A 14,511-nucleotide genomic window follows, 5' to 3' on the forward strand; every position below is an offset into this window, starting at 1 on the left:
GGGGTTCCAGTACCTCGTAGACTGGGAGGGATACGGCCCGGATGAATGCTCCTGGGTGCCCTCCCGAAACATCCTGGACAAGTCCCTTATCCGGGACTTTCACACAGCACATCCCAAGGCTCCTTCTCTGGAGGGTGCAACACAGCTCAGCCAGGCAACGGCTGGGGGGTCGGGATCCGGTCCCTCCTCCTGAAGCCACCCTCCACCCGCCCTGGTTGGGGGTCCTCCGTGGGCGCCGTGGAAGACGCCCTGAGGAGGGGGGTACTGTCAGGTTTTGAGATCACTTCCTGTTTTATTGTGTCACAGTTCCGGTTTCCAGCCTCATCCTGTTTAGCGCTAGCATTACTTCCGGTTATCTTTACACGCACCTGTCTCGTATTAATCATCACTCACCTGGATACTTAACCACCACCAATCACATCAGTCATTCGCCAGATTGTTGTATGCATGTCGTCACGTTCCAGCAGTTATCCGTTCAGCTCATCTCGTCTTCGATCCTGTTCTGTGTTCCTGACCGCCGTTTCCTGCCTGATCCCGACCGATACTGTAGCCTCATTGATTCTGTTGCTGAACCCTGCTTGTTTACTGGACCTGATTACGCCTGCTGATTCTAACGCGGAAATCTGAGCCTTCTTGTATTGACCCTCACCTGTTATCGGATCTGATTAAGCCTGCTCCCTGTGCCTCAATCCTGTCCTTGCCCATGAATGACCTGGACCGTCTGTAATTTGGTAACTGCATTAAACCTTGGTTTTACTATCTACCTGTTGTCTCATTGCTGTGCATGTGGGTCCGATCTCTGCCTAAGCCTGACAATTTTGACCTAATATATTTTTTAATTGCTTTTAGTAAAGTGTATGATATATCAAGTGCTAATATATAACTAACAGATATGTAGTTATTGTTTTTTCCTTCATAAATTTGACAGTACTATGTCTGTGTGTATCTCAAATCGTGGCAGGTATCTATCATAGAGACGTTTTGTCAGCTGGTGCTGGGGACTTCTAGGGTGAAGAGTCCAAGTTGTCATCCCATCTTCCCTGGTCTGGATCAGGGCAGTGTTTCATGAGGGACAAGGCACCTATGTTGAACTTAGACCACCTGTGAAATACCTAAATTATTTTTTGTGGTAATACCTCAATAAAAGTTAAAATTTTATAAAGCATTTGTCTGTTTTCCCTCATAAAAAATAGTTCAGTGAAACAGCAATAGTCAAAGCCAACTTTATTGTCAACCAATGCACCAGCACTATAATGCTGGATAAGTTACCTTCACAGTTCAATGTGCAGACCACAAAATGAACGGGATTAATAGTTATGTTAAAAGCATAGTTTTTGGAGTGGAACAGGTACAGTCATGAGCAGTTGGCTGGGGAGATGTGCGGACCTTTTTTGTCTTCACGTGTTGGAAGACATCGGAAGCAGTGCAGCTGCTGTACAGGTGGAGGATGCAGCAGTTTTCCTTGACACCACTCTAGAAGGTATAGAGAATAGAATAGCAGGTAATGAAATGTCCAGTATTTCCTATGTATCTCATAACCCTCACAAATGTAAACAATATATAGAGGTAGTTTTAATGGTGGTTTTATAGTGCTGGTTTGTTAAATCTTGGCATGGCATTAATGACCTCCTTTCTGTCAGGTTGCTCAAATTCTGCTCAGAGGGCCGGTGGGACAGGGATGTTCACAAGGTCCTCCATAGAACAACCTGAGTCCAGCAGGACTTTATTATAGATGGTCTCCATCACATTTTCCACATAATCTGCACCATAAGACAAGAATTACAAATTATCCGTCAACAGATTAAAATGTCAAAATAAGTTGACCAACTGCATACAGAGTAAATATATAGACAATAATATAGATCAGATTATGAATACTACAACTACTGAAATGTGAAATGCAAAATCTCTGTCAAATAAAACTGCCTATTGGCCAATAAATGATTATACTGCTGATAAATGCACATACCTTTGCTCCTGAGGTGAGCAACAACTCTTCTACAAGGTAGCCGCGTGTCCACAGCCTGCAGTGGCGTCAGTTTGAGAAGCAACCTCCTCGAGTTTCGGTAGCTGCGCCAGCCTGAATAAAAAAAACAGTCATGTTTACAGTTAGCTGACTAGATAAGCAACACATATGAGAAGTCACTAACAACATCCATGTTAGACTTGGATAGAACTTGCCATAACCCAAATTCACAGGTCTACTTGGGCTACAACATACACACGACAGGCTCGGTAGTAATTAGAAACACAGCTGACTCTCACAACTTACTATAGCAGCCAAACCAAAGTTGTGCTGAACGTCATGTGGAGGCTAGCACTAGCCGCTAACGCTGCGCTACCATCGCGTTAGCGGCTAACATGACGCTAGCAGCTAAAATGTGAGCTGAGTGAATGATCTCAGTACCATATATCAGACGATTTGAACCGGACAAATGCTGGAGAGGCTTGGACTCATCCAAATTGCGTGTCAGCACCTTGCAACACTGTCTCTCTCTGTTGCTGTAGCTGTTAGCATCAACTATTCTAGCAATTAGCATTCCTTACACAGGAGGGGAGCTAGATTATAAACAAAGAAACTTCCGGAGTACATACATCAAGTAAGTATCAAGCATGTACTTAAGTTTGGGGAAGCAGCAAGTGGGCGCTTCTTCAACCTGAGTGACTTCTTCTTTTGTCTTTTAAATGGCGGGTGGCAACCAACTGAAAGGTGCATTAGCGCCACCTCCTATGGTAGACTGCGCAGCGAGTGACTTCTTCTTCTTTTGTCTGTGACTGGACTGACTGAAACGAAATGTTTCAGGTACATTTAGGAGTCCAGGTTTGTCTGGGGGGGCGGGGCGAAGCTGGTTCTGTGATTGGTCAAGCGAATGCAGAGTATCCAGGCCGCCAAATTTGAAACAATGGTTCTTGAACCGGATTGGATAAACTCTCAAAAATGTGAAATAAGTAGGGGGCGTACTTCTAACACACTAGGAGTGTCTTAATATGACCCAGGGAGTCAAATAAATGTACCAGAATGTCCAAAAAGTGAATTTTGCATGTGCAGGCACCTATAAAAATAGGCACCAGAACGCTTCTCCTCCATTACTCAGGCATCTTCTCTCTCTCTAGAATCCTGTTGAACATGCTAGTTAGAAACTCCACTGCTGTGTCTCCTAGACACTTCCACAGCTCCATAGGTATGTCATCAGAACCAGCAGTCTTTCCACTCTTCATCCTTCTCAGAGCTTTCCTCACCTCATCCTTTCTAAGCTCTGTTATTTCCTGCTCCACAACTTCCATATCTTCCTCTCTTCTTTCCCTGTCATTCTCCTCATTCATCAGCTCCTCAAATACTCCTTCCATCTTCTCTGTACATTCTCCTGGGTTGTTAGCACCTTCCCATCACTGTCTTTGATCATCCTTATCTGTTGCACATCCTTCCCATCTCTATCTCTATGTCTGGCTAGCCTGTACAAGTCCTTCTGTCCTTCCTTCGTGTCTAATCTGTCATACAGCTCATCGTAAGCTTTCTGTTTGGCCTTTGCCACCTCCCTCTTAACTCTGCGCTTCCTTGTATTGCTGTCTACTTTCCTCAGTCCTTTCTTCATCCCACTTCCTCTGAATGCAGACCTTTACTACCTCATTCCACCACCAAATGTCTTTATTATATTTCTTTCTTCCAGATGACACACCTAACACCTTCCTACCTGTTTCCCTGATAACCTCTGCTGTAGTTTCCAGTCATCTGGAAGCTCTTCCTGACCCCCCAGAGCCTGCCTCAGCTTCTGCCTGAATTCCTCGCAAGCTTTAGCTTCCACCATTTGGTCTTCTTTTTTGTCTTTCCTCTCTTCTTCTTCCTGACCACCAGAGTCATCTTACACACCACCATGGTCATGGTCTGGCTACACGCTCTCCTATCACCACTTTGCAGTCACTGACCTCTCTCAAATGATCTTGTCTACATAGGATGTAGTCCACCTGGGTGCTCCTACCTCCACTCTTGTACGTCACTCTGTGTTCCGGCCTCTTCTGGAAGTAAGTCTTGACTACAGCCATTGCCATCCTCTTAGCAAAGTCTACCAGTCTCGATTTCTAGCTTTAAGCTCATTGCCCTGTCTGGGGCTCTTTTCACCTCTAGAACATTGTTCACAAACTTCCCCTTCAGGATCACCCCTACCCCGTTTCTCTTCCTATCTACACCATGGTATCTTCCTCCAATACTACGTGCTTTGCTGCCCTTCCACCTCGTCTACCTTTCTTCTCTCCATCATGTCTGCCAACTCTTTGCCTTTCCCTGTCATTGTGCCAATGTTAAGAATACCTATTCTCAGATCTATGCTCATGCCTTTCCTCTTCTCTCTTTCTGTACACAAACCACTCTGCTTCCTCTCCTTCTTCGACCAACACCCTGTTGGTTAACAGCATCGGTTAACCCTGGCCTCCCTTACAATGATTTGAGGGCTTTATCTCAAATCCAGCAACCTGAGACTGTATGCTAAGTGGAAGGAAGGAGGCCGAGGAATAGTGAGCATTAAAGCCAAAGCCAGGAACTTTTTATGTATTGTATACAGTTCAAAGTTCCCCTTTTTTCTTTGTCACCCTGTATACACACAAACACATATACAGATGTATTACACAGATACATACATACACACGTGACTAACCCTGCCGACCTCAGCATTCGATACATAATGTACACACATACACACACACATATAAATATATGTGTGTGTGTATCATTTGATGTATATAGTGTATCTCTAAAGCAAATAGTGCAAAACGTAGATTAAAATAAATAGTGATGGTGATGTCATAGAACTTCAGTGGGCTGTGAAATAGAACACCTACACTTATCTTAAACCAAACTGTCTTTAACCGATTTATTAGTACTGTAAAACCCTCAACTTTCCCTGATTTGTGGGTAATAAGGAATAGACTTTAAAATACTGAAAAACATGAACTTCAGGATGGGTTTTGTATTATATGATTTCTTAGGAGAACGCCACACTTGGAATCTCATTCTCCACCACTGAGCCATCAGGTTGTTCCACTGATCAGCCATCCAAAAATGATAAACATGGAGACGGATGGTTAACTGAAAGTTTATTGTCTTCACGCAGGAGTCATTGCACCAGGATACATGGACATTATGAAACACAGAATGTGACAACTCCCTAAAGACCACAGCTACTATCGCATTAAATGTTCGCATGTAGTATGTACAGCTCGTCACACAACACCAACATCACAGGTCAGTTAGACGGATTTAACACCGTGTAGCCAACAACCACGAGCTGATGTGGAGGAACTGTCTGGAGGTCACAGCTCCAAAGCCTCGGGTCCTTTGTCAAGCTTGATCTCTATTGGCCATAAAAGACATTTTGTTTACTGGCACGCTGTTTGAAGAGTGACTTTAAAATGTGCAGGTCGGGAAGAAATCATTCATCAAGTTTATAGAATATATATTTTAGACATCTTCCTAAACTGTATTTAACATCCCGGTTCATTTAAATAAAACACTAGGAATTTAACTGTGGATCCCTTAACATGTGAAACCCTCCTCTGTGTTAAAGGTTGTGCACACATTTCAGAACCACACATCTTTCTACACTCTGAAAACATCAGAAAATGCTACAGAAGGATGCAGAAGAACCACTTGTTTTTGTTATTTAGGGTTTCTCCCTCAGCCATGTAAACACCTGCAAGGTTTTTTCTAAACTAATGCGAGTATTATTGAATGGTAAGACAACCAGAGTTCAAGCACAGACAATGCGTCACCTGTGAAAGCAGTAGTAAACACACCTTCACCTCTATAAACACATTTCATATAGTCCATTTCATCAGACCATTTAGCAGTGCAGTGATTTCTCACACGTTTAAGTAGATGTAAATTTCAAATCCTGTTTGTGTCACGAGGTGGATCGTTACCTGGGTGGTTTGTGTCTTATATGTTACTGGTTAGTTTGTCCTGACCAACACAAACAGGTAACAGAAAAGCAGAAAGCACAAGCGTTGGGGGAAAGGGTGTACTCCAACAGCAGCTTAATGCAAAATGACACAAATATAAATCCTGTGTGAAAGCTACACAAGTAGGGAACCTGTGTACATATACTATTGGATAAACGTTTCCTCAACCTCTGTATTATGAGCACCCAGCTGCCCTGATCTGGTGCTGGCTTTGTTGCTCTGCTTACATTATGATTGCTACAAAGACTCTAGGGTGTGTATAATAAACTACAGCCATTGAAAGCAACTTGAAAACTCCTTTTCAAAATGTCCTTTAACTGAATGTTTGCACACAAACAATCAATTGCTGCTTTTTTCCTTCCTCTTTTAATGCACTAGCTGGGCCAGTTCTGTGTGCAGTAGTCTGCCACTGCTAATACAATGCCTTCACTTTATTTGGGGCAGACTTGCAACATGTAAAGTGATTAACTTAATCTTCGTTGATAAGCTTCAGCTTTTTTTCACACAAATTTCCTACATACTGTATCCTAAATCTTGAGCTGTAGTCAGCTGACACGTGACCGTCTGACATCTGGATGCAAAGATCCAGCTGATTACAACAAAGGAAGGAAAAGCAATGTGATCTTGATTTTGTATTTAATACAGGGAGCATCAGTGTGAGATGCTGGGATGAAGATGTCAAACTTTCATTTTATGCGTTCCTACGTCAACAATGGATGAACATTTTCTGATTCAAAGTGAGGACAGGAGGAAAGGCAGCAAATTGAGAGCCGGTCGATGTTCCTGAACCCCTAGTACCACTAGAGCTCCTGTTAGAAGGGAAGTTACTCTGGGTAGGACAGGGGGCTGATCTGGCATCACCTGAAACACAGAGAGAAGTCAAGCAGGAAGCAGAGGTTACATGTGCATTAGGTCAGGTCAAAGTCCTCTTCGAATCACATAGATAATTAACCCCTTAAATCATAGCTCATGCATGGTGTGTACCTTCTGAATGGGCAGTGAAGGTCCACACAGTATGCCTTTAATGTCTGAATTCTCTGCTTCCTGATACTGTTAACTTGTCCGGTAAAAAGCGTGAACTGGGAACCAGTCCACTTACTGTACCTAATGCAAATAGGGGCAAGTGAAGCACTGTAGTGCCTCTTAACTTGCTTCCACTGACTGGCTTCATCACCAGTTTTGCCATCTGATCAGTAAAAAGGACAGTTTTAGGTTTTCAGCATTAAGCGCAAGAAAGTAAATAAAGAAACCACAGGAAATTTCTTTTCTGTTAGCACAAACACTGTGTTGTAGTACCTGCACTGCTCATTGTATGGATAGACATGCAAAAGGTTTCATATGTTACTTCCATGGAAAGATTGGAAACCAATAAAACAACACTATCAGTTCACCTTAAATATCAAAAAAATACTACTGACGTCAGTCCTCAACACTGGGTTCACTAACTAGGCAACACAAAAACTCCATTGGGCACATTGACTGGAAGTTAGCTGCCCACCTTTTCAACTTTATGACAGTGAATGAGTCCATCCTGCCCAATGTAAAACGTAGAGAATGCATCATAAGACCTAGAACAAATGACAGATTATCAACCAATGATGATAAAAATCTCTTTGACATGTAGCCGCACCAGGTCCAGTCTGTACAGACTGTGTTACCTGTAAAGGCGAGACTTTTCTTTGCGATAGAAGCACAGCAGCAGAGAATGGAAGGGTAGACCCCAGATCCTCCAGCGAGCTCTGATGGTCCCATCCTCCATATGTTTGGTGAGCTTAAGCACCTCCAGGTGGACATCAGCATAGTAACAGAGACAGAGGAAGCGCCACAGGGAGAGCGTGAACTTGTACCATACTCTGCCTCTACAAAGACACACAGCACCAGGAAGTGACACACAGTGTGAACCATTATATGGAGCACATATCAAAGCATGACAGTCGATGAAATCACCTGGTCCTGGCGTTTATTAGGCCGTTAATGAATTCCACATCGTTTGAGTACATGGTATAATCGTGGTTTCTCACAAAGACACTCGGAAGCTGCAAAACAAACAGTACATTAATTTATTCTGTTGCTGAGATGTAGCACTTTAATACATCACTACATTCTGATACTAGACTGCCAGATACTAGATGAACTGTTTCAGCAGAAAGAGACAAATGAAACATGGTAAAACTAAAGTACATTAAGCTGTACAGATGAGAAGGAAGATAATTTGCAGTTGAAATATAATGAAATATAATATAATGAAATATACAGCTAAAACTCAACAGAACCTGGCAACAGAGGCTTTACTGCCCACAGCATGGGTCACACAAAGGGGAACACACATTAAATACAAATAAGCTGTACCTGCAGTTCAGAATAATTCTGCATTTCAGGAGAGGTTTTGTATTGAGCACTAATTTACATGCAACAGCGTAACTCTGGAACGATGCCTCACCCCTTTGTAGCCTCATGACAAGCTGTGTAACACCACACGCAAATGATTTAGAGGAACAAATACAGATGGAGCATCTAGACAGAAATGCTTTGATGACTTCAGCTTTGGCAAAATGTCAGTCTGCTGAGCTTCTGTCATTCAACCAGGAAAATAAAGAGTGGTTGTTGTACTTAACAAGGAAAGGCATACACTTTGTTATTCACACAACCTTGCTCCAGAAGACGGACGGAGTCTCGCAGATGCAGGCAAACCCAGGAGATCATCAGTCAGCATAAAAAGGTAGGCAAGAATGAAGAACCTGCCTAACTATTGTTGTACATGTGGAATCTAGACAGTTGGTCAGTGGCAGACCCCCAAATCAATCAATTTAGCAACCCAGCCACTGACGCTAGGTATCATTATGTGATTTGGAATTTGAAGCAAAACCATGTCTAAAAAAAGACCTGATCTGAAACACAGGATATGTTGCTCCAATCCCTGAATGTACAGTTGTGTTTGAATGGTACCTTTAAATTACTCATGTTGTCTACAATACTACACTGAACACAAACAGCCTCTTTCTGGACCTTATTACTATACGTTTTTGTATAGTAAAAATGTATTTTCCCTACAACCAAGTCTGAATACATTGTGTGTGTTACTGTGAGAAAAACTGAAGCCACTGCTGTTGTTCTGTAACAGCTGCTCAAGCTACCCCTCCAATGTCATTCAGAAGCAGCTTCAATTCTTACCTCTATCCTCAACCTTTCGTACATCACGGCCAGTTTCTTCTCAACTTCACCACCTTCCTTGGTGTTTTCTCTTAGTGTTGAATACCTACACAGAGAGGTAAGAGGCAGCTCCACAACCAGCTTTTTGACAATTCTAAAATCCATCCCAGTCTTTAGCCTAGTACCTGGCTCAGGCTCTGTGCCAGGGCAGTGAAAACAATAAAACTGGGAGCCATATGTGAATGGGGCAGGACACTTTTCTGCTTCAAAGAGGCTTCTGAAACAGCCGTGCTCTCTCTTCACAGAATCACCAGCATTTTCCTTGAAACGGATGCTTATGTCATCCTCTCTGCTGCCATCCACTGTGGTCAGAGTGAAGAAGACCTCAGACGACTGGTGAAGCCCAGGTGCAAACAGTTCTACTAGTTTGTTGCGACCCAACACAGAGACCTCCACCAGGCTGTGGAAGCCATTTGACTCTGCCTGTTGCATTAGCACACATGTGCCAAGAGGTTCTTCCCTGTTTTCCTCAGAGATCCCTCCTTTCTGAAGCTGGCTGGCGAGCTGGTATGGATGTAACAGCATCGGCTGCTTAATATACTGATATTGCAGACTGTTGGGGGGTGCCAGGGCCCATGTTGCACTGCTCAGGGGTCGTGTCAAATGTATCCAGCGGACAGCCTGATTGATGGAAAAAGAAGGTTGGATTGGTTTAAATATTCAGAAGAATAGCACTGAGCCACATACTGTGTTGGCAGTAACAGTCTGAGGTCTACCCTAAGCATTAGTTTTCCTCAGGCTGAGGAATATACAGTAGTTTCATCATATGAGAAAGAACCTACAAACTACTCTAAATTGGTAAATATTATATTGAATATTGTATCTCATTCTGTATAATCAAATTATGATATCAAGCGAGCTAAAAATCTATATGACCCATTTATTTTTATTATTTAAAAAATACACATATAAACAACTGTAAAATAAAGTGAAAGAGACAATAACGCAGACCACCTGACTGAGAATCCAGTTGTGGTTTTTAAAGGACTGTCTTCTGCTGTGGCTGCGCACACAACCCTCCCAGAAGGCAATGCCCCCTCTGCTCACAGCCATTCCCTGCAGGGGCCAAGGAAAGCCCAGTCACCAGCTGATCATACTCCACAGCACAGAAGACACAAAAGCACAAATTTGTCTTCAGAACCTTATGACACCGGACACTTCTGAACTACAGCTGCTGGTTCTTCCCCTCCACAGACCTGGGTTGTATAAGAAGGAATGAGAGAGGATAGAGGTAACAACAGTGACAAAGAGCATTCCTGATCTTCCACCAACAGCTAATTATGTTTCCTTCAACTGATTAAACTGGAAAACAAGTTTTTGCACAATTTAAAATGTTTTGTAAAAGTACAGGTGTAAAATGGAACTGTGCTATAATTATGATTCTTTAGTAAACACCTCTCAGCGAACGCCTTGAGGTTGAGAGCAGGCTCCAAGTTCACAAGATATGCAGAGTTGCTTGAACCCAAATCTAGCTAGTCGTGGATCTGCTGCAACAGTAACTGATTAGCATATTCCCTGATAAATTAACCAACCGGTAAATTGCAGACATGACAATAATTACTGCGATGAGAACGGGCTAAAAAGACAAAACGTTGGTATCTAGTTAGCACTAGCCTCATAATGTTCAGGTAGGTCCATTAACGGCATTCACTATAGATTAAATTGGAAAAGCTGAATTTGAGCAAACTGCTAATGATCAGCGTCCAAAAACGCTTAGAGTAAGGTTGATACTAACTCCCATGACTACTAAATAACTCCCACTGCTTACCGTGGAAGATGAACACATCGCATTGTGATCACTGACAGTCAATAATAGCCATTAGCTTGCTAGGTCCCGGCTTCAATTGAGCTAACACCAGCTTGAAAAGGCCCATGTAATGTTAACCTTTGTTCTTCGAACCCACTGTGTAAATGGGCTAGCTGTACAGAATAAGTTTGCCCAGTGATAATACGTAAAGTAGTGCCAGCAAAAAGAAATTGAGTAGGGCTTCGCTAACTTACACAGATGTCATTCCAGCCCTGTGTGTCCTTGCCTGGTAGAACACGCCTCACACTAGATCGGGCAATGCTGCCTTCACTGCTACTGGAAAAAATACGACTGTCTCTGAGAAACGTTGGGCTCCTTCGAGATGCGCCTGCTTTGAGATTGCGACGCGTTTTATTCACTTTGAAATGTTTCTATTAGTGAAACCTTTCACCGTGAAGGGGTTGCACATAAAGGCTGCTTATTATTTTATTCATTAATATTATTAGGTTATTAATTAATATTACTTTATTACTATTTGGATTGACAAATAACATATACACAAACGTCCATTCATGCACGATCGAAAACGTGCTAGCATCTTCTACGCCGGTTAGTTATTTGTCTTGAATTAAGACTTTCTGACGTAACCACATAACTAACGCGGCTGCAGGACTTCTTCTGGCTGTTTATTATGGCGGTTTGCAGACTATCCCTATGCATTACCGCCCCCTATTGTATTTAAAAACTACTGTCCTACCCTCCCTCTTACAGTTTTTCTCAGTCGCTTTAGTACAATTTTCAGATCAGAATTGAAGTTTGCAAGTATATGTTTGTATTTCTCAAAACAATTTGTACAAACAGCAAAACACTATGGATTTCTTGCAAAAGCCTGTAACTTGCTCAAAATTCAGTTTTTATGTCACTGAACATGTCAGTGCCATCAGAATGTCAAGTCCTTGTGTCATTGTCTACAAACAAGACAGTCAAATTACTTAGTCATGTTGTCAATATCACTGTGTACTTTGGAGGGAGGTTCTGATGTAAACTATGGCTACAGTTTTGATGACAATTACTGTAAAATGTAAGTTACACCTTTTTGTTTCATTGCAAGAGACTGGACAATGGCAGCCAGGAGGGTCATTTGTTTATGTGGCTGGTGATCATAAACTTTCCATCCTGATCCCTGATGATGTTGGAGTGATGAAAACTCACATTGTCCCAAACTATCACATACTTTGGCAGGTGATCTCCACTCTGACCCCTCTCTTCTTCAGGGATGAGATCTCTGTAGAGAGTTTCTAGAAAGGTGATAAAATGCTCTGTGTTGTATGGACCAATTATGGGAATATGTGTAAGCACACATATAACATTGTGTTGTGCTCATATATATATATATATATATATATATATATATATATATATATATATATATATATATATATATATATATATATATATATATATATATATATATATATATATATATATATATATATATATATATATATATATAGTGGTGGATGTGGCAATGAGACATTCACTCACTAGTCATCTGTCGGGGCCTTATCCTTGATGTACTTATGGATCTTGCATGTTTCATCCTGGATAGTGGCTCTCACGCTCACTAGTCCTCGGCCTCCTTCCTTGCGGCTAGCGTACAGTCTCAGGGTGCTGGATTTGGGGTGGAACCCTCCATGCATGGTGAGGAGCTTTCGTGTCTTAAAAAGCCTTTATTTGTCATTATCACATCTGTTACTTATGACTCAATTTATTCTATAGAATTCTTTTTATTGAACAAAAAAATCTCAACTGACTCTAATATTGGTAGATTTCTTTCCAATTGCTTTTCAGGTCCAGAAAGTCCTAATCTAAGTGTTTTATTTGTTTATATTACTGTTTTATACATCCTGTTTCTCTATGTAAACCTCAGCCCACCAATTTTTAAGCTTCTGCTCTCTTCTTCCCATTGTTTCTGCCACCTTTCCTATAGACTGGTTAGTAGCGTCTCGTACGTGTTCTAAATCAGGTGACCAATCATACAAGGGAAACACGTCTACCGAGTTGCTTATAGGCAGTTTAAGCGGGCTGGTTATTTCAATATGTCAGATTAAGATTTAGGTATAAACATGGCATGCGCCCTTAACATCTTTAAGATAGACTTGTTTCGCATTAAATATACCTGTAATGTCTTTACGACTACTCAAAATATATATAGATATCCACAACTACATTTTGACAAGTCACAATTGAAAAAAAAACTTTAATTAGCAACAGTACCGTGCTATACTCCAAAACTGGGGAATATCAGATTTAGCAGATTAAAGCTAAATGGCAAACTTGTCCCCTCAATGGAGTCAAAAACAAAGTTGCAGAAGCACCAAATACAGTGCTAATAACATTGAATATATCAAACCTATTTGCCATATCATGGCTACTGATATATTATTATCCACAGAAAAAAAACATATGCACCTTTGATTAAATAATTTTTATTTTTAAATATAAAACATGGACTGTGATCTTAAACAACCACATGTCAGTGAGGATTTGATAGTCAGTTTGCTCTGATGCAGTTCTTACACACAACCAGCAGATGTTGATGTTCTGACTGTGTCAAATGGTGTCCAGCAATGTGTCAATTTCAGCCCTACTGTGTCAAAGTTGCTTAATGCTTCACAAGGCTTCAATTTTGCCATCACTACTGTTTAGAAATGCTCTTTATTTAGGTCCTACTTTTTTAGTTTATCCTATTTTTTGTCATTCTCTTTGTCCCAACATGCGCCGGTACCTTTCCGGTAAAAAGTCATTATGATAAATTGAGGTAGGCAGTAGTGACTCAGTGGCAGCACTAAAAGTATTAGCAGTAAAAAGTCTAGATATCACCAGGATATGTTTGAGGTATTGGAGGTATTATCTGGGAGTAATAGTTGGGAGATAGTGTTTTGGGTTCCAGGGCATGTAGGTATTGCAGGAAATGAGTTGGTCGAAAAGGTGGCAAGGAAAGCTAATAAAAAGGAGGAATCTGAGGGAGACACAAAATTGTCAAAAGGAGAGGAAAAAAGCATTGTGTGGACAAAGATCCTGGAGGAGAGGCAGGAGAAGTGTGATAAAGACTTCTAAAGGTACTGTAGAACGCTGTATAAAAAGAAGGTGGGGGAGTGTGGAGGAACAGCTAGATCAAGATCAAGAGATCAAGTTGTGTTAAGCAGATTAAGAAATAAGCATACTTGGTTAAATAGCATGCTGCACTTGAAGGGGAAGCATCCAGATGGATTATGCGAATTCTGTGGCGAGGTGGAGGAATTAGGTCAGATTATTATGAAATGCAGAAAGTATAATAGAGAGTGGGTAATGATGGTAAAGAAAATGAAACAATTTCGGCTGAAGTTGATTTAGAAAGGTTGCTGGTCATTGGGAGCAATGGAAGAGCTTTTCGTGTGTTTTTAAACACAACCGGGCTAATTAGTAGCCTGTAAATCAAGGGATTGCGCATTTGGGCGATAATGCACTGTTATGATGCTAAACGCTGGTAAAGACCACAGAAGACGAACAAGAAGAAGAAGAAGAAGCGGAAGCGGTAGGCAATATAGCAGACTTCCGGT

General features: G+C 41.6%; 1 protein-coding gene and 1 long non-coding RNA gene across 6 annotated transcripts; both read right to left on the reverse strand.

Moving 5' to 3' along the window:
- Window positions 1–1,207: 1,207 nt before the first annotated feature.
- Window positions 1,208–2,833, reverse strand: LOC129604839 (uncharacterized). Of its 3 annotated transcripts, none has more exons than XR_008696123.1 (4): window positions 2,620–2,833; window positions 1,970–2,080; window positions 1,627–1,760; window positions 1,208–1,473 (listed from the first exon to the last, which is right to left on the reverse strand). It is a non-coding gene; the product is annotated as an uncharacterized LOC129604839 (long non-coding RNA). The 3 variants fall into 3 exon arrangements; XR_008696122.1 differs by having other exon boundaries at window positions 2,596–2,833; XR_008696121.1 differs by having other exon boundaries at window positions 2,408–2,831.
- Window positions 2,834–5,075: 2,242 nt separating this feature from the next.
- Window positions 5,076–11,318, reverse strand: c11h6orf136 (chromosome 11 C6orf136 homolog). Of its 3 annotated transcripts, none has more exons than XM_029167367.3 (9): window positions 11,164–11,318; window positions 10,304–10,358; window positions 10,117–10,218; window positions 9,124–9,783; window positions 7,900–7,988; window positions 7,611–7,811; window positions 7,451–7,520; window positions 6,937–7,138; window positions 6,572–6,813 (listed from the first exon to the last, which is right to left on the reverse strand). In XM_029167367.3, exons 3-8 carry the CDS (start codon window positions 10,213–10,215, stop codon window positions 6,974–6,976), a joined length of 1,284 nt encoding a protein of 427 aa, XP_029023200.1. In that variant the 5' UTR covers window positions 10,216–10,218; window positions 10,304–10,358; window positions 11,164–11,318; the 3' UTR covers window positions 6,572–6,813; window positions 6,937–6,973. The 3 variants fall into 3 exon arrangements, with proteins under 3 accessions (XP_029023203.1, XP_029023200.1, XP_029023202.1); XM_029167369.3 differs by lacking the exon at window positions 11,164–11,318 and adding an exon at window positions 10,931–11,157; XM_029167370.3 differs by lacking the exon at window positions 6,937–7,138 and having other exon boundaries at window positions 5,076–6,813; window positions 10,117–10,358; window positions 11,164–11,314.
- Window positions 11,319–14,511: the final 3,193 nt, after the last annotated feature.

This window comes from Betta splendens, chromosome 11, assembly GCF_900634795.4.
Source record: "Betta splendens chromosome 11, fBetSpl5.4, whole genome shotgun sequence".
Taxonomy (NCBI): domain Eukaryota; kingdom Metazoa; phylum Chordata; class Actinopteri; order Anabantiformes; family Osphronemidae; genus Betta; species Betta splendens.